Genomic DNA, 19,316 nt, shown 5'->3' on the forward strand with positions numbered 1-19,316 from the left:
TTTCTTCCTCCTATCCTGTCTCTCAAGTGACGCTTCACTGCTACTATTACGTTCTTCATTCTTGTTCTGGACAACTTTTCTGCTCTTCTTCTTTTTCTTGTTCTTCAAATGCTTTTCAGATTTGAAAGTCTGACACATCACACTGCTGCTTCCTCTGTCACTATTCTCACCGGAACTGCTGCTATCACTATCGCTATCTGTCTCCTCGTCAGTATTTTCGTATTCTTCTTATTCTTCTGGATTCCTTCTTCCTGTTTCTCTCACACTTTCTCTCCTTCTCTATCTCCACTGACCTCTCACTATCTCTCCTACTGTAACTGTCCTGGCCATCTGTCCTCTGTTTCTTTCTGGCTGGACTTCTACTCCGGCCACAATCACTATCCCTTTCACTATCTCTCCTACAGCCAGCTACCCTCGAATCCATCTTCTGTTCCTTAGAAACAGGGCTACTTTGTGTAATCAGACAGCTCTCACTATCCCTCCTGCTGGAGCTTGCTTGAGAGTCTGTCTTCTGTTTATGTGTGACAGGGCTTTTATGAGTACTGCCACCACTATTATATTCCTTGTCATCTAAATGTCCATCTTGTCTCATCAGGTTGTCTCTCACCTTGGTGATGATTTGTCCAAGCAGGTTTTGACCCTGCCATGTTCGCTCGTCCCAAGCCCGGGGGTCATTCTTGTGTAAGGCAATTCCCCAAGTGGCATCGTAGGGACTGGCCTCCACCATCAGTCGAGGTGCTGTGGCAAACAGCTTTTTCTTTAGGTGGGGATTTTGGGAAAACTGGAAACATAATAGAAATATGTTACTTATGCTTGCCTGAAGAGTTCCTTTGTTTTGTCAGCACATTCTATTCCTTGAAGACTTGGTTTATTATATTTTTTTATTTCAAAGGAAATTAAAACAATCCTGGCTTCAAGAAGTGAGTGAGTATCGTTTTAGCAATATTCCAGCAATATCACAGCGGTGGACACCAGAAATGGCCTCCACACATTGTACCATGGAGGGAATCAAACTCGGGTCTTTGGCTTGTCAAGCAAACACTTAAACCACTAGGCTACCCCACCTCCCCCTGGTTTCTAGACAAATATATGTTATATTCTATTTATCTTCTCTGAAACATTATCTGCTACCATGTGCTCAGTAGACTAAACATGGGTCATTTAGCCATGATAGTCAGTTTTATTCAATTCATTCCTAAACACTGTGTTACATATCTTGTCAGTTTGTAAGTGTGTTAGTGTATATCCTACAACATCCTGTCCACATCACAGTTGCCTGTAGTAATCTAGTGTGCACTTCATTTGTGAGTGAGTGAGTGAGTGAGTGAGTATAGTTTTACGCTACTTTTAGCAATATTCCAGCTAGTGATGTTCCGATGATCGAAAATCGATCGAAAGAAGGATTAAAAGTGATTATCGATTGTAAAAAATACATTTTCTATTAATCAGAATTTTGTTGCTTTTGTATAACACCCTTGAATGAAGTAAACTAACCATCAAATCTGAAAAATATTCACGAACAAACATGCGCTCAACAGCGTAAAGCTATGCACATTGTAAAATTTTAACCACTTTTACTGTTTACAATTCCAGTGTCTTTCTTGTGTGCATTTCATTGCATGACAGCATTAGTTAGAAAAAAACTGGGGAAAAACCCTTAAAATTGGTGATTACATTAAAAATGTATATATTTCGATTACAATCGATAATCGTTCACCACAATCCTCCAATAATCGATAGTGGATTTGGTTTCCGATTCCCAACGCTAATTCCAGCAATATCATGTTGGGGACACCTGAAATAGGATTCACACACTGTACCCATGTGGGAAATCGAACCCGGGTATTCAGCATGACGAGGGAATGCTTTAACCACTTGGCTACCCCACCTCCCCTTTGCTAGTTGTCAACCTACAATATATTATGTCGATGCAGTATTGTTATACATTTATGAATACTGTGATTGAATAATTAATTGCCCTGTAAGAGGCGACTAACAGGATCAAGTGGTCCGGCTTGCTGGCTTGGTTGACACATGTCATCGGTTCCCAATTGCACAGAACGATGCTCATGCTGTTGATCACTGGCTGTCTGGTCCAGACTCGGTTATTTACAGACGGCCGCCATATAGCTGGAATATTGCTAATTGTAAACCAAAAGCCACTGTGTTCTTTAATCTGATTGGTTGAAAAACATGATCAAATGGTATTAGATTCCCGGAAATTCGCTGCGTATTAATACATACAAACATCGCTCACACCATTGTATTGTTACGTCGTCAGCTGTGATGACGTCATAAAATCATATTGTGACGTAAAGTCCAAATGACGTCACAAATGAGCAGTTCCAGATGCTACCATGGGAGACAGCCGAAATGGCCGTCTGATGACATTTCACTGCTGTACCCGTACTCGATGTCAATGAATGCAGACACAAAAACGTGTGTGGACCTTCTGGTTTACTTTTGTGTTTACAATGTCGATAAACATCATGTGTTGGCTGACGCCGTCTGTTCCAAATGAATTCCCGTGCTTCAAATACTCAATAACACCCGGAAATTGGCCAACACATGATGTTTATCTCCTAAGTGCGACGTAAAACTAAACTCACTCACTCACTCACACATTAATTGCCACTATAATTTTATATTACAAGATCATCATAGTTAAAATGAACAAAAGGCCATCTGATGTATCAGCCTAGGAACTTTTTCATGTATTCACACAAAGAATAACTAATCTTGTTACTAAGAGTAAATACATATATCAATAACTGAAGTTTCCAATCAATAACATTCCTAATGCTAAGCTGATCATGAGTTAGTCAGTGGGTATGTTTTGCAAAACTTCTCACAATATTCAATACAATATCACAGGAGAGGGCACCAGCTTCACGCATTGCACCAATATGGGGAATCAAACATGGGCCTTCAGTGTGACGATTAAACACTTGAACCACTAGGCTACCCTTCCGCCTCAAGTGTATTTTGCTGCATCTACAGACTGACCTTTGCCATGTTGCCCTTCTCCACGACCTCCTTGCTGTGCTGCATCCATGTGTCAAAGTTGAAGTTCTGGATCTGCTTGCCCAGACGCTTCTGTTCCTTGGGATCCCGGGAATTCAGTATCTTCTCCTCAATATCCTTGTCTTCAAAAAGAGCTGGAAAATGGAAAGTATGACAACTGCATGTAGATTTCATAAGGCTCTGTAGCTTACTGGACCATTTTATTTGCAGTTTTACAGATTATGTTATCTGAAACTTAAACATGTTAAATCTAAAGGTCATGTGTGCATAAAACGCTTATGAGTGAGTGAGTGAGTTTAGTATTACAGCACTTGTAGCAATATTACAGCATTGCACACCAGACATGGGCTTCACACATTGTGCCCTTGTGGGGAATTGAACCCGGGTCTTCGGCATGACGAGTGAATGCCTTAACCACTCAGCTACCCAACTGCCCCTAAAAACACTTATGATACTCAATTAGCAGTTTTATGCATAATATATCAACAAGAGTCATCAGAAGATGACATATCCCCCCAGCCCCCACATATTTGAAAGAACAAATCATCTGACAGTTAGTTTAAAAGTCCAAATCGTTTCCATGGAAATCATGAGAAATATAAATGCCAAAAATCTGTAAATAGCAAAAGGCACCATTTCAAAATTTGCCTAATATATCTGCGAAGTTCTGTTGAAAGATACTGAACGCTTTTCGAGTTGTGCACTGGAAATGAAGCCCACCCCTCCCTTTTGGGTCTAAGTCCTAATCGTTTCCCTTGAAACCAGGTAAAATATACATGCCAAAAATCTGCCAAATAGCAAAAGGCACCACTTTGGCATCTGTCTCACACATCTGCCAAGTTTTGCTGAAAGATATTAAGAAGTTTTCCAGTTGTGCAAAAGGCACCACTTAAGGTTCTGTTTGATATATCTACCAAGTTTTGTTGAAAAATATTGAATGGTTTTTTAGTTGTGCTCTGGAAACAAAGCCCACCCCCCCTTTAAGACTAAGTCAAAAACTTTTCCATGGAAACCAAGCAAAATAAAAATGACAAAAATCTGTAAATAGCAAAAGGCACCACCTTAGGTTCTGTTTGATATTTCTAACAATTGTGAATTGGAGAGTAGTGGTTAGAGCGTCCGCCTGGAGAGCGGAAGGTCGCGGGTTCGATCCCCGACCGCGTCATACCAAAAGACGTTAAAATATGGTACTTGTTGGTCCCTGCCTGGCGCTCGGCAGTAATGGGTACAACAAGGACTGGTCGGCTCGGAGTCAGTATAATGTGTCTGAGTGGGGTATTCATGCTTCACTGCGGCATGGTATCTCAGTGGGCTAGCACTATAAAACCAGCTTAAGTCTGGGTTAGTGCAAGCAGCCGCAATTGCACATACACATACACACGCATGCACGTCGTCATATGAGCGAAATATTCTCAAGCACGACGTAAAACCCAATTTCACCTCACCTTCTACTAATTTTTGTTGAAAAATATTGAACGGTTTTGGAGTTATGCTCTGGAAACAAAATGATTACGGACGGACGGATGGACAGACGAGGCGATGACTATATCCCCCCACATTACATGCCGGGTGGATAAAAAGCAATTGAAAACTCAGCCTGACCCAAGTAGGTATTTTCAGATAGCAGCTAAACAATTTTTAAATACGCGACTCAGTAAGACTCTCAGTAGTAGGACTGGGGCATGTCTCTACATCTCTACGTCATGTTTACAAGCCTTAAGTTTACTATAGATGTGGGTTTTCAAGCTTTCAGAGAAATAAAATAAATCAGCAATTAACGATATTGAGTGATACAGAACAGAAATTATAGTTTTAATACATAACACACATTCTACAATTTTTATCAATTTCATTACTCTTTCATCCATTCTCAAAGTGTAGGATGCAATAATTTGTGCCAGGTAAAATCCAGGCAGAAAATTACAGAAATTTTGCCTCTGCTGATACACTAAATATTTCATCTTAACAAAAACACTTGCTTCACAGATATAACAAAATATGGATTGCAGATTCATTGTGCATTTTATCAGTTTGAAATGGTGAAATTTGAAAAAGCGTTTAAACAAAATTTATGTCATCATATTCTGTGTTTACACAGCAATAAAATTGAAATGGCCTTTCATTATTTTAATTCTGTGTATAACAAACTTGTTTTCTGAATGTTAGAAGAAATTAAATTAAATGAGAACGGCAGATTCATAGTGCAGAGCAATTTTTTTTCAGTTGGAAATGGTGAACAATTTACCAGAATTCAATTACATGTACTTCATTTAGGTAAGGCTTTTACCAAAAACAATATTATCAGAAGCGGTCGTAAAATGCAAGCACCGGTCGCAAATGTTTGTCAACATCAACCTGTCAACTCACCTGCCTTCCTGTACATGTAATACTGCTCTGCACAGTTGAATTCTTTGCCGTCAACTGTGAACTTGACCGGGTGATGTTGACTGAAAGGCGACTGCCAGCCAAAGAACAGTTCATATTTCTGTGACGGTCTTCCAGGGAACCTATCACCGCGGTGAAAGTTGTGCCTGTAGGGTGATCCTGCTTGAAAGTAACTTTCACTTCTGCGTCGTTTGGATGGATCAACCTCGACATATTCACCGTCCCACTTCCGTTTACGACTTGACATTAGTTTTGATTGCTGTTCTAATTTCGGGCAGTTATTTTTCAGTTCGCTTGTTACACCGTAAGAGTCTACATCATGAGTATCACTGACAATGCACGTGCAGAATCTAGAACCCAGAATCCACAGAGCCTAGCGCCATGTCCTGTTGGGGATGGGAGGTAACTCGGTAGGGATGTTTCCGCGAATTTGTGACGATTGCGAATAATTTTTCCGAGAATAGACCGGGAAGAATAGTTTCGATTAGGGAGATATAGACAAGGTTGTGTTAACATTAACCCGACAAAACCCAATTTACTTATCTGAAATAGATATTGAGACCCTAAACCTGATCTGACATGAATCCAAAGGCAATGCAACCAATCGGTCACACAGACCCTGAAACAAATATACCCAATACAGCCCTTGCAAGTCTAGAATATGCGATATGTTTAGATTACCATTTATCATCCAAAACTGTGTTCCACTGGAGATATTGCTAGTGTCCAAGGATGGATCAATGGAATCTCCTTGAGATATCGATTTGACAAGGCCCTGTACAATGCCCTGACGTCATCAATTACATGAGATCACAATGCTTTGACAACATCAATTACATGACTCACAAAGCTATGACGTGAAAAACATGATGACATCATAATGCTATGACGTCACAAACATGATGACGTCACAATGCTATGAAACCGCTTCACTGCAATTCTAATGGCAATACCATGTTCAAAGATGTACATTTTGCATTGAAAACTAATGACGATGGGTTTTGATGATAAATAGAATCTCACACTCGCTGATATAAGTAAAAATATCCTCGTCACGCCTAGCGATCGGATATTTGTCACTTTATCAACTCGCGTTGACATAACTGATATCGGCAGACACTTGGGTGAGATTTCTTTTATCATCCAAAACTGTGCGTCACGATGTTGATTACATCACAATGCTATGATGACATAAGCTGATGACGTCATAATGCTATGGCCTCACTGAGATCACTGCTCCAGAAGGCTAAATGGCAGTTTTGTGTTCAGATAAATTCATTCTTTTACTGAAAACTGTTGAAGAATGAGTTTGGATGATAATTTAAAAATCTCACCCTCGTGTCTTCTGATATCAAATATATCAACACTCGTTGATTAAATTAAAAATATTTGTAACTTTAATCAACTCGTGTTAATATATTTGATATCAGAAGACACTTGGGTGAGATTTTCTATATGCACAGTTTCATGAAGAAATGTCTTTGTGCACCTTTTTATTATATTTCATGAAAATAATTACGACTGTATTTTTCCGGTAAAATGTATTCATTTAGGAGACTAAATGTTAGTCTACAATGCAACGTGCAGTGCTAAGTACGGCTTACCCATATCATCAGAAACGAGGATCGTTTGAAGATTTGTCACGTAACCAACTTCTCAGTATTCTACTTCCGCTTTCTTAGTTAGGAACAATGTGTGAAGCAGAATTCTGATGCCCCAGTGATAGTGTTGGAATTTTGCTAAAAGTGCCAACAAAAAAAGCAAATATTCTCAATTACACACTTACATTCAGGAAATGTCTAACGAGACTCCTTCAATAGGATACATTGAGTGAGTGAGTTTAGTTTTACGCCGCACTCTGCAATATTCCAGCTATATGGCGGTAGTCTGTAAATAGTCGAGTCTGGACCAGACAATCCAGTGATCAACAGCATGAGCATCGATCGGCGCAACTGGGAACCGATGACATGTGTCAACCAAGTCAGCGAGCCTTACCACCCGATCCCGTTAGTCGCCTCTTACGACAAGCATGGGTTGTCTAACCCGGACCTTCACGGGTCAGTAGGATACAACTCGTCTTGATAATGTGATAATATGTAACAACCGAATCCATCAAGACAGCTAGAGTTCAACATAAATTACCCAACTATAACTGACATATCGCTGTAGGTACTAACAACGTTATCAAGCAAGTGATACAAAGAGTTGATATCAGCCTACTCTGCTCAAATCACTAATTAGAAGTGCAATGTATATCAACTTTGTCAGTTGCATATACTCTCTATGCAGCTATATGTATATATTCTCCTTGTTTCAACTCTTTTTATCACTTGCTCGATAACGGTGGCACTCATTGCAATAAAGAAGTTGACTATTCATAGAACTTGGTTTTCCTTCACCTATACAACTTCTAAAATGCCTCACAAAGATTTTTAAAGAGAAAGTTGGTGTTGAAGAACGCTATGTCACATTTATTAAAACAACAGCGACAAAACAACAATTAAAACACTATGTAAACTTCATTTTCACATTTATGGAATATGGACAAATGTGTTTTGTACTTTGATAGATATCAGAAAATGGACATGCAACTAATAATAAGAGAGGAGGCTTAATGCCCTGCGACCATCTTCATTTTAGTAAATATATCACATGGGTCAGCGAATTTGTTATTTGTTTATTGTTTAACGCCACACCCAGCTGTTTTCCAGCTATATGACGGCGGTCTGTAAACAATTTAGTATGGACCATACAATCCAGTGATTGACATCATGATCATCGATCTGTTTTATTCCAAAACGTGCCTTACCTCATTCCAGTTAAACAGAGCTTAAAAAAAATATATTATTACTCTCAGGTAAGTCATTGTTATATTCTTTATTGTAAACTTCACTTGTATGTTGGACATACTTCTTAAAGGATGTTTTAAAATCAGAGAGGTAAAATACCATAGCAGCAGCAACAACAAACGAACTCTACCGTAGCGCTAAAAAGATTAGAAGAAGAGGAGGGGAGGGTAGAATAAGAGTTATCGTTCTTGTTGGAAGTCGTTCTCGTGTTCAAACGCCACTATGGAATCCTTCGAGAGGGGCACTAGTCTCGGTTTGGCTTGTGTCGGAAGGACACGAGTTGGTCACGAATGATACACGGTATCTTTGTCGACTCGGACAACCATCCCTATATATTTGTCTTCTTCATTAAGATATACTCGTCTGTCGGGCCTCTCTGTGTCATACCCACCCCTCTCACTATCCCCTCTGCTGTAATGTCCTCGATTATGTGTCTCTTGTTTTTCTGTGTCCATGTTTCTTGGTCGGTCCTGTCTGGGAAAAGGCTTGTTTTGGTTTTTTCGTTTCTTTTTCTTCTTTTTCTTCTTTTTCTTTTGCCTGCCTGTTCCCTCTTGTCCGCTGTTGTCACTGTCCCTTGTCTGTGACAACTGCCCAGGGTCATCTGGACACCCACTGCTGCTCGCCAATTGTCCGGAACCCCTTCCCTGACGTAAGTTCTGCCAGCTCACTCTTCTTCTGTCCATGTTGTCATTACTGGTACATTGGAACCCATCTGAACTATCCCCTGTAGAGCTGTAATCTGTCTTTTCCATACTTCCCCCTTCTTCGCCAACCAGAACTCCGTCTTGTCTCATCAGGTTGTCTCTCACCTTGGTGATGATTTGTCCAAGCAGGTTTTGACCCTGCCATGTCCGCTCGTCCCAAGCCCGGGGGTCATTCTTGTGTAAGGCAATTCCCCAAGTGGCATCGTAGGGACTGGCCTCCACCATCAGTCGAGGTGCTGTGGCAAACAGCTTTTCCTTCAGGTGGGGATTTTGGGAAAACTGGAAACATGATAGAAATATCTTACATGAACTGAAAAGTAAGAATATCATATATATTGTTTGCTGTTTAGGGCCGCATTCGTCAGTTTCCCCGCTTTTACGACGGCGGTCAGTAAATATTCGAGTCTGAATTTAAACGAACGTCAACATTTGAAACTGCCCTACATTGCCACACAGTTAAAAGATATTGGTATGGAACACTACATCTCAAGAGTAGTCAGTTGGGCCGTGCCCATGCCCTCGAAATCCGAGTACAGGAACCAAGAACGGAAATTCAGTTACAGTGTTACAGTGACCGTGTTTGTTTGTTGTTTTACGCCGCACAGCAGTTCAGCAATTTACCAGCTATATGACGGCGGTTAGCAGATAATCGAGTCTGGACCAGACAATCCAGTGACTGATATCATGGGTATCGATCTGCGCAACTGGGATACGATGGCCTGCAGCAACCAGATCAGCGAGCCTGACCATCCGATCCTGTTACTCGCCTCTTATAGGCATGGGTTCCTGAAGTCCTGAAGTCCAGTAGTTTAGATTTCCACAGGTCTATCACAGGTATCAGATTCCATATTGCAACAATTCTGGTTTGTAGGTGGACATGTAATTTTGTGATGATCTCCCAAATATTACCTGAATATGTAAGACATTGTCATCTACCGATGCTCTAGTGAGACAATTTAGAATCCAAACCTGGTGTAGTTTTTCCAAATATTGCTTGAATCAATCCATCAGATATTTATTCCTATGCTTTTGTCCTTCACGGTGGGAACAGAAGGTTGTTTTTTGTTGTAACCTTTCAATAATTCAGGAAGTTTTACGTCCTTGGGTCTTTTGATATTTTAAAACCAATGACTAGATTTTTTTTGGAAAATAGAAATGCTGTGTCAGGTGACATTTTCACTGCATCTGTTCACGTGCAGTCAGCATTTCAGTCCTTAATGGATGGTAAGTGCATCATGAGTTAGTGAGTGAGTATGGTTTTACGTTGATTTTAGCAGTGTTCCGGCAATATCATGGCGGAGGACACCAGACATGGGCTTCACAAATTGTACCCATGTTGGGAATCGAACACGGGTCTTCAGCGTGACGAGCGGACACTTTAACCATGTGGCTACCCCACCGGCCCATGAGTTAGTGAGTGGGTATGGTTTTACAAGGCTGTTAGCAACATTCATTTCAATATCATTGAACCATGCACTTGGCTACCCTTCCACCTCAAGTGTATTTTGCCGCATCTACAGACTGACCTTTGCCATGTTGCCCTTCTCCACGACCTCCTTGCTGTGCTGCATCCACGTGTCAAAGTCGAAGTTCTGGATCTGCTTGCCCAGACGCTTCTGTTCCTTGGGATCCCAGGAATTCATTATCTTCTCCTGAATATTCTTGTCTTTAAAAAGAGCTGGAAAATGCAAATAAAAATGTCTTGAGTGAGTTAGGGATTTCACTGCTGGGGGCAGATTACAGACAATTTGGTTTGTTGAGGCAGAAAACGTTTCACGTGAATAAAAGAGGACGTTTTACAGATACGCACATCTAGTACATATCTGCCCATGTTGAAAATCTTCATGTGGTTTGAACCTTACAACAGACCACATAAATTAACATTATAACATGCAGTTAATTTATATTTCCCATAAAAGGAAAATACTTTTAAGTGCCTGTATACAGTTTACGATTGGAAAATTCTACTTGAAACTGCATTTTAGTGTCGCAAATGTTTGTCAACATCAACCTGTCAACCCACCTGCCTTCCTGTACATGTAATACTGCTCTGCACAGTTGAATTCTTTGCCGTCAACTGTGAACTTGACTGGGTGGTGTTGACTGAAAGGTGACTGCCAGCCAAAGAACAGTTCATATTTCTGCGACGGTCTTCCAGGGAATCTATCACCGCGGTGAAAGTTGTGTCTGTTGGGTGATCCTGCTTGAAAGTAACTTTCACTTCTGCGTCGTTTGGATGGATCAACCTCGACATATTTACCGTCCCACTTCCGTTTGCGACTTGACATTACTTTTGATCGCTGTCAGTTCTCGCGAGAATAGACAAGGAGGAATACTCCACATGTAAATTCCTTTCAGAATTAGATTATCAGAGCCTGTATGTGAAATATCACATGAATGCTAGATGTTAGCGTTTACCTAATCGGTAGGAATAATGGTTACTAAACAATGCAGGGCTCGCTGACAACGACCCTTCCTAGTATTCTACTTTCGCTTTTGCTTTATCAGTTTCCAAGAAGTCTATAGCGTCTCCTTTGTTGCGCAACAATATACTCGGCCTATACATACTTGGGCGTACGTACCGTATATCCTCTAATATGATCATGTTCTCTGATAGCTTCTGTAATTAAAACGCCTTACCAAATAATATATGATCGAGTTCGAATTAGATCCATATTTTCAACAATGGGCATGTAGGTGGCATTTGCAATATGAATAAAAATGTATGTTTTCTCTCTTTGTTTTTTTATTTCAAGCTTCAGACTTACACTTAGTCCATTAAAGGGGCGGTGGGGTAGCCTAATGGTTAAAGCGTTCGCTCGTCACGCCGAATATCCGGGTTCGATTGCACATATGGGTACAAAGTGTGAAACCCATTCCTGGTGTTCCCCGTCGTGATATTGCTGGAATGTTGCTAAAAGCGGCGCAAAACTAATTCACCCCCTCACACTTTGTTTCGTATGATTTAGACTTTGGATATAAAAATGAGTATTGCTTCCACCTTGCTTGCTATTCGAGTGGTTTGAGAAATGCAAGTTCAGCTGGACATAATGAGAAAGTTATCGAAAATATACTCATGCCAATAATGGTTGTCACCCCCTTCAATTTTTTTAATTGGAGAGAGGGTGTGTGTGGGTGGGGGTGTGGTTGGGGGGAAAGAGGAGTGACAACCATTATTGGCATGAGTATATATAAAGATTTTTTTCTTTGAAATAATTCTTCTTTGCTGGTACTCCAAGAAACTATTTAGAGCGAGTGTGGTCAATCAGCATTATACTTAGCTTTATCACTGTGAAAAACCAGTGGTTGATAGTGAGAGCAATGCTACACAGCAGACACGTGATGGCATGAGGATAATACACAAACAGCTGAGGGGTTGTCTTCAAGTACAAGTATACAAGTACTTCAATAAATCCGTCATAAGGGACAGTCATTGTGGCCATCCAATCTACATTTGTTCAATTTGGATATGGATAAGATACAGATAGTAATCTCTGTCGAATACTGTATGATGGCATTACACTTAAAGCAGAGTTTCATTTTCCCGTTGACCCACAGGTTTTGCTCCAACTGGAGAGTTGCGTCTCTTAGCCGTTAGCGGATCCGCTGATTTTGATCCTTGGTTTGTACAGCTTACTTCACTCACTTAATAATGACACATTATAAAATGTTAGCAACAGTTTTTTCACGCGACCCATAGAGAGCTCTATGTGCTTTTGCATTCGCCATTCTAAGTCCATGTATTCCTTCAATACATGTGAATAGTCCGCTCTGTTGTATACTAAACATTGGACGAATTACGCATGTTTATTGACATTTATTCACGACAATACCGTAGTATACAATAACGTAGGGTTTTGGCATGAAGCCATGATTGCTCAATCGGATTAGTCGAGGACCAAAGCCGATTGCAGGTTACGGAAAGGGGCGAGTGATGACGAATGGCGCTCGGACTGATTCGCTTGGTTGAAGTGTTTGTACAGAGACATGTACGAATTTTTCATGACATGCATACAACATACATGTCATTCACATAGTTATACAACACGCCGTCAACATATAAGAATGGTATCACATTCCTGTTATCACAACACCGGTTGTCACTGTACACGGGTCCACAGCAGGCGTAAAGGGGCGTAACGAGTTCAATACGCCTACAGACTGTAGTTCGTTTCAGCACGAATTCAACATTCAGGCCTCTTTACTGAATAAAAATTGTCTGCCGGTCCGAATTCAACAATGTTCACTGTGTATATCCATATGAAACTATACACGAATGTCAATCCAATATATTTCACTACAAAATGAGACGTAGGTCACTAAAATCGAAGCGGTACTTTGGGAGGTAAGGTCTTCGGAAGCTACAATAAATCCATCCTCGATAGTCTCCAGGGTATACGTTACGATCACTCTCCACTATGGAGAGTGATCGTAACGTATACCCTGGATACTATGGAGAGTGATCGTAACGTATACCCTGGAGATTATCGATGATGCAATAAATCGTGATTTTTAGATTTCGAGCTAAAATCCCTGCTCAGAATTTGTACCGCTAACTTACAGAATGTCTTGTTTATTGCATCGTGTAGACGATCGAAACGCACCAAACAATACGATGATGAATCGATGGCACCTGAAACTTGGTGTGTTTACCTCATTACACCCTTTCCTTTTATAGAGGTGACTAGCGGGATCAGGTCGTCAGTCTCGCTGACATGGTTGACTCATGTCATCGTATCCCAACTGCGTACAGATCGATGTTCATGCTGTTGATCACTTGATGGTCTGGTTAAGACACGATTATTTACAGACCGTCGCCATATAGCTGGAATATTGCTGAGTGCGGCGTTAAACAACAAAACACCCACCCCCTTTTACATAGTGCTAAGACTCTGTCAGTGACATTATATACATTGATGCCAGTCTTTTGCGTTAGACTGCATGGGTGCACTAGTGAATCGTTATATTCCACACACATCCGAAACATTTCCCCCCAAATACGACCTGTACAATCCGTTTCACCAAAGTGTAAAACGTCTGCATTTCTCCTAAATCATTATAACATCTTGATATAACCGAAATACGTTTCAAAGCATCACCTTACTCACTCACTCACACACTACAACACATTGAATGATATCAGAATACGACAGACAGACAGACAGATGTTTATTCAGTATTTCAGGCCATATGACCTATAGTACAGTTGTGTTATATTTTTACATTGCACAGTCACGTGGAAATATAAATATACATACATATATTACCGTCTAATTTCAAAAATCTTTTTAAGGAATATTGAAACAGATAATATGTTATTGATATTTCTTGAGTTTAACAGGTTTTTTCATTTGTTGTTCATCGTTGTACACAGTTGAGATCATAGGGAGGTATCTGCTTCTAAGAAACTGGTAATGCTCACAAATGAAAAGAACATGAAACTCATCCTCGACATAGCCTTCATTACAAAAATGACATAAACTATTATTTTTATCATGTACATTTTTCTTTCTAAGATTTTTAACATTAAAATTGTGGAGTGATATTCGTAATTTACAGAATGCTCTTCTTAAAGTTCTGTCCTGTAGTTCGGATACATATTTTTCAGGAATAAGTAACGATTTTATATTTGCATAATGACACAGAAATCTTGAGGATGCTATTTGAGAGTGCCAGTTTTGTGAAAATATGCCATTTAATCTCTGCTTAAGGATAAAGGTAAATGAGATGGAACAAAGAGACCGGTGCGACCAGTTTCTCCTAAAACAGCTTTGTTAGAGGCATATTTACCAACACCTAAGAAATGTTTAAAATATTAAGCGTGGACTTTTCAATGGAATCCTTATATTTAACTCCCCATATTTCGGAGCCATAGAGAAATACGTAAGATGATCATGACATCCAGCGATCTCCAAATTAATGCACATATGATATTGGTTGTCATGGTTATGGGTCGATGTGGTTCGTATTATTATTATCGAGGAAATGGAAACACACACAACGAGATAAATGAACTATGCACATGGAACTTAATTAAGTACCCCCTAACATATTTTAAGTTACTGACTTACCTAATGATACTTCTTGAATTGTAACGATGAACTGTATTCCCTTTCAATGCTGTGTAAGGGTTTTGCTAAATCAATCGTCAAAACACATCTCAGTATGCAGTTGAAGCATACTACCCACGATTGTCTAAAAAAGCACTATTAACTCAATGCAGCTAATTGCGTAAAACGCCAAAACTTTTAAATGATTTTACCAGTATCTGTTACAAAGGCACGAAGGAGACAACCAGAAGCAAGAACATGGCAAATTATTGGAATGCACGACGCCGGGATGTCATGCAGTGCTATTGGGCGACAGTTTGACATTCACAACATCGTCAAAAGACGTTTTCGTGTCGTTTGTAAACTAAAATATTGCAAATTTTCATGATTTTGTTGTTATTGTTTTGTCCAAAATGTCAACTTTCTGGAAACAATGGCGTGTAAGCTCTCCGGTATACATACTAATGGTAATGGCTGCTCAGGCAATATGAAAAAATCAGGGGGTGCTTAATTAAGTTCCATGTGTATATGTCATTCATCTTACGACAGGTATTTTCATAACGCAAATAGATCAACCTCCCTACAAAATTGCACCCTGCCGCTTTTGCGAAAATGCTTGACCGTCTTACGATTTGTTGTCCAACTGAATGTAATAACTTGTTTGGTGCTTTATGGTCGTTGTGTAACCTATACAGCTGTTGCTTATTGCTGTATGTTTCCCTGCTATCCACAAACAGTTCCATTCATAGTTTTATATTGAGTGAAAACCTGTCGAACCTTATTCTGGATTTTTCAGTAAGCGACAGTACAATTATGATGTAAAACACATTAAATGTCTAATGTACCATTTAATGGCAAAAACAAAGAATGAAATATGTACATAACAAGGAAACACAACCTCATGTAAAATGGCAAACCAACGTAAATGGTGCGGACATCTCTTTCTTCTTTGCAAACTATTATCAGCATTCATAAATTATCACACACACAAACAAACTTTTCCCATGAAATCTCAGTCCTTCCCTTTCTTTCCATCAACATTCTTCTCTTCGATCTCTGCTCCTTCATCATCAATCTCCGCTGTTCCTTTGTCCTCCCCATCCTTTCCTTCTCCGTCTTCCTCACCCTGCCTCTTCTCCAGTCTGTCCCTGACAGCAGTCAAGGCGTACCCCAGGAGGTTCTTCCCCCGCCATGTCTTGGTGTCCCAAGCTTTGGGGTTGCTCCTGCCAAGGCCAATACCCCACAAACGATCCCTGGGGCTACACTCAACCATCAGTTTGGGGCGTGTGGCCAGAAGCTGCTTCTTCAGGTCCTGGTTCTGTGAGAACTGGAGGAAACAAAACCTGGCCTTTAAATACCTTACGGCATTAATACTTGTTTCACACAGCAATCTCATCTTTACAGTGGGTGAGTGAATATGGTTTTACGCTGCTTTTAGCAATATTCCAAAGGGGTACACCAGAATAGGCTTCACACATTGTATCCATGCGGGGAATCGAACCCGGGCCTTCTACGTGACGAGCAAACGCTTTAAACCTGCCCCTATTTATATAATTGCAACTGCACGACGCCCGTATCCAGTAATAATAAGATCGGGCAAGTTATATTTTCTACACGTGCTCCATGTATAGTCAAGGTAAAATAGTCTCAAAGCAATCTGGGAATGCCTTTTATGGATACTTGATCAAATATGTGCTCCAATGTCATACGGACATACTGTTCCTACCTGGAAGATTATCAAATCACAGAATTCTAGCATTATGGTTAGTGAAATTATACTTGCCCTACATCCATTCGTCATACATTCAGTTTATATTTGTCAATATGGGACCTTTGTCCCTATTGTGGCCTCACCTTGGCCGCGTTGGCACGTTCAACAATCTGTACACAATTTCGTCCCCATACTGCCTTATCGAATTTCCGCACTTTCCGACCAAGGCGCTTCTGTTCCACGGGATTTGGGGTCGACATGATTTTCTTCTTATACACTTCGTCCTTAAACAACACTGAAAGTAGAAACATTATGGTACTTAAACAGACAGATAGGTTTTGCTGATGAATATTTTCCAAAACAGATGCCAAATCAAAGGAAATGGTTATCGTTCGGCAGGCAACAACATGTCTGCTTCATCGCAGCGGGCCTAAGATAACTACATCCGGGGCAAGCGAACAAGTGAGTGACATGATGAACAACGCCCAAAGCCTTATGGGTAACCACGTCATAGCCTTACCACTCGATTCAGCTTGGAGCTGCATATCTATTCTAACCAAAGTGCACGATGGGATACTTGTTCCTCATAATTGTATATGACCTATATAGCTTCCCCGCCGTGATATTGCTGGAATTGTATATGACCTATATAGCTTCTCTTCTAATCAACGAGGGTAGCCTAGTGGTTTAAGCGTTCGCTCGTCACGTCGAAGGCCCGGGTTCGATTCCCCACATGGGTATAATGTGTGAAGTCCATTTAATGATTTATTGTGTCCCCCGCCATGATATTGCTGGAATATTGCTAAAAGCGGCGTAAAACCCAACTCACTCTAATCAACGCGTTATACATGCATATATATTATTATTATTATTATCGTTGTTGGGCAAACTCGTCACCAAAGCTGCGTTAAGGGGATTTAGTATTGATCTGTCGTAGTCCTACTAACGAAGCTGTTCATTACATAATGCAATCTATGCCAACATACCAGCATTTCTCTTATTTGTTGCTCAATTTATTTCCGGCAAGCCGTTGAACCGGCGTCATGCAAAGACACATCATCAGATAATTATTATCATCATTACATGTTGTTATCATTCCACAAATTATGGACGTCACCCGGCCTCTATAAAAGATCCGGGTTCTGTTTTGGGGTACAGAGCGTACGACCTGGGATTTATCACTGGCCTGAGTGGGAGATACGGCGCCTAATACTATTAATAGAGTTAATACGGTAAATCGACTCACCCGCCTTCTGGTACATCATGTACTGTTCAGCACAGTTGAATTTGACACCCTCTATCGTGAATGTGGCTAGGAAGTGTTGACTGAAGGGTGACTTATTGCCGTAGAAAAACTCAAAATTGTCTTTCCCAGTGATGTGTTTGTGCAGTTGTGAAAGACCGCTCTTGATTGTATTGGTTTTGTTGCCGCTTTCACGTTGTTTCTTCTCGGGGACTGGTGGTACATCGACGGTTTTCCGCTTGAGACTCGTCTTGGCTTCAGATATTTTGACTGATTTGGTGTCTGCCATGTTGATAACAGCCAGGAGCTATCGACTGCTTACCTTCGATCTGTCCGCACAGCGGCAAGTTTCTATTTCGGCAAACTTACGACACTTCCGCGTTCCAAAGGGAGGCAACTCTGATCGGAATAACTGATGTGTCCAGCCATGTTAGATCTCCATGCATGTGTATTAAAGTGGATATGAATGAAGATCGTAGTTAGAAGTGGGGTGGGGGTCTGATATAAGGTCTCCAATTTATACAGAAATGAATATAAACAGTTTTAAAATATCTCACAAAACTTCAACAAAGTGTTTTTAGTGAAGGAGGAGAAGACGCACGAGCCCCAACACACATACATACAATACACGCACATACTCCATCACATGCCTAGATGTGGGCAAGATTAGAAAATCGTATACCTAAACTGTACTTAATAATATACCTATACTTAAAGCTAACATGGAAATGTTATATTCAAGGAATGAACATGCTGATATATTAAGCTTATATATTGAAAGGAACATGGGCTATTTTTCCTCCAGACGGCTATACGCACCTCTAAGTTTTACTGTCTGTCGTCAACTTTATGAAGAAATCAAATATCGTGATGGATATCTGGTCCAATGGTTTAATCCTATTTCCAGTAAACCCTCGATATAATATGTATAAAGCCTTGAGAGTAATGAAGTTCTGTTGTTAAATTTGATTTGATCTATTTGACCATCATTCATTTCTGCAACAGTTCGTAAAACATATTTTACGGATCAAAATATTGTGTAAATATTGTGTTTGTTCATAGTAAGAAATGAATTACCATGTTTGAAAGGTAGAATCTGTGGCATAAAATGCAATATTTTTCAAAGCTAACATGGCAAACACACCCAGTATTTGTGTGCAGAGAGCAGATGTGGATGGGTGATCCTGTGCATGGAGCTCAGGGCACAAGTCAGTTGAAGTTCAGCAACTTTGGGCGCGGAGAGTCTTCAGAATGGTGACCCGTCACCGTGTTCGGCAGCTTGACTCCTGAGCGTTTCTACTCCTGCCCCACAAGGAAGCACATGTGATACATGTGGTCTCACCTTCGGCA

The 19,316-nt window shown here is 40.4% G+C and overlaps 2 protein-coding genes across 6 annotated transcripts; both read right to left on the reverse strand.

The window, feature by feature from the left end:
• Positions 1 to 8: 8 nt before the first annotated feature.
• On the reverse strand, positions 9 to 11,539 carry LOC124285835 (N-glycosidase YbiA-like). Of its 5 annotated transcripts, none has more exons than XM_046722107.1 (4): positions 11,231 to 11,539; positions 5,392 to 5,636; positions 3,007 to 3,158; positions 9 to 781 (listed from the first exon to the last, which is right to left on the reverse strand). In XM_046722107.1, exons 1-4 carry the CDS (start codon positions 11,248 to 11,250, stop codon positions 209 to 211), a joined length of 990 nt encoding a protein of 329 aa, XP_046578063.1. In that variant the 5' UTR covers positions 11,251 to 11,539; the 3' UTR covers positions 9 to 208. The 5 variants fall into 5 exon arrangements, with proteins under 5 accessions (XP_046578063.1, XP_046578062.1, XP_046578064.1 ...); XM_046722106.1 differs by lacking the exon at positions 11,231 to 11,539 and adding an exon at positions 8,948 to 9,066 and having other exon boundaries at positions 5,392 to 5,667; XM_046722108.1 differs by lacking the exons at positions 9 to 781; positions 3,007 to 3,158 and adding exons at positions 8,948 to 9,241; positions 10,489 to 10,640 and having other exon boundaries at positions 5,508 to 5,660; positions 10,986 to 11,469.
• Positions 11,540 to 15,864: 4,325 nt separating this feature from the next.
• On the reverse strand, positions 15,865 to 18,351 carry LOC124285851. Its single transcript, XM_046722126.1, has 3 exons — positions 17,970 to 18,351; positions 16,867 to 17,018; positions 15,865 to 16,339 (listed from the first exon to the last, which is right to left on the reverse strand). Exons 1-3 carry the CDS (start codon positions 18,253 to 18,255, stop codon positions 16,025 to 16,027), a joined length of 753 nt encoding a protein of 250 aa, XP_046578082.1. The 5' UTR covers positions 18,256 to 18,351; the 3' UTR covers positions 15,865 to 16,024.
• Between the last annotated feature and the right edge of the window lie 965 nt (positions 18,352 to 19,316).

The sequence above is a fragment of the Haliotis rubra genome, unplaced genomic scaffold, assembly GCF_003918875.1.
Source record: "Haliotis rubra isolate DU_JTF1 unplaced genomic scaffold, ASM391887v1 Scf37, whole genome shotgun sequence".
Classification (NCBI taxonomy): Eukaryota; Metazoa; Mollusca; class Gastropoda; order Lepetellida; family Haliotidae; genus Haliotis; species Haliotis rubra.

What these genes read in the sequence shown, in the direction of transcription:
- LOC124285835 (XM_046722105.1), bottom strand. Translation starts at nt 11,250, where the DNA reads ATGTCAAGTCGCAAACGGAAGTGGGACGGTAAATATGTCGAGGTTGAT. An exon ending in TTACATGTACAGGAAGGCAG is followed by an intron (nt 10,641 to 10,985) that starts GTGGGTTGACAG and finishes TGCATTTTCCAG; the next exon opens with CTCTTTTTAAAGACAAGAAT. An exon ending in AGAAGGGCAACATGGCAAAG is followed by an intron (nt 9,242 to 10,488) that starts GTCAGTCTGTAG and finishes TCATGTTTCCAG; the next exon opens with TTTTCCCAAAATCCCCACCT.
- LOC124285851 (XM_046722126.1), bottom strand. Translation starts at nt 18,255, where the DNA reads ATGGCAGACACCAAATCAGTCAAAATATCTGAAGCCAAGACGAGTCTC. An exon ending in CATGATGTACCAGAAGGCGG is followed by an intron (nt 17,019 to 17,969) that starts GTGAGTCGATTT and finishes TTCTACTTTCAG; the next exon opens with TGTTGTTTAAGGACGAAGTG. An exon ending in AACGTGCCAACGCGGCCAAG is followed by an intron (nt 16,340 to 16,866) that starts GTGAGGCCACAA and finishes TGTTTCCTCCAG; the next exon opens with TTCTCACAGAACCAGGACCT.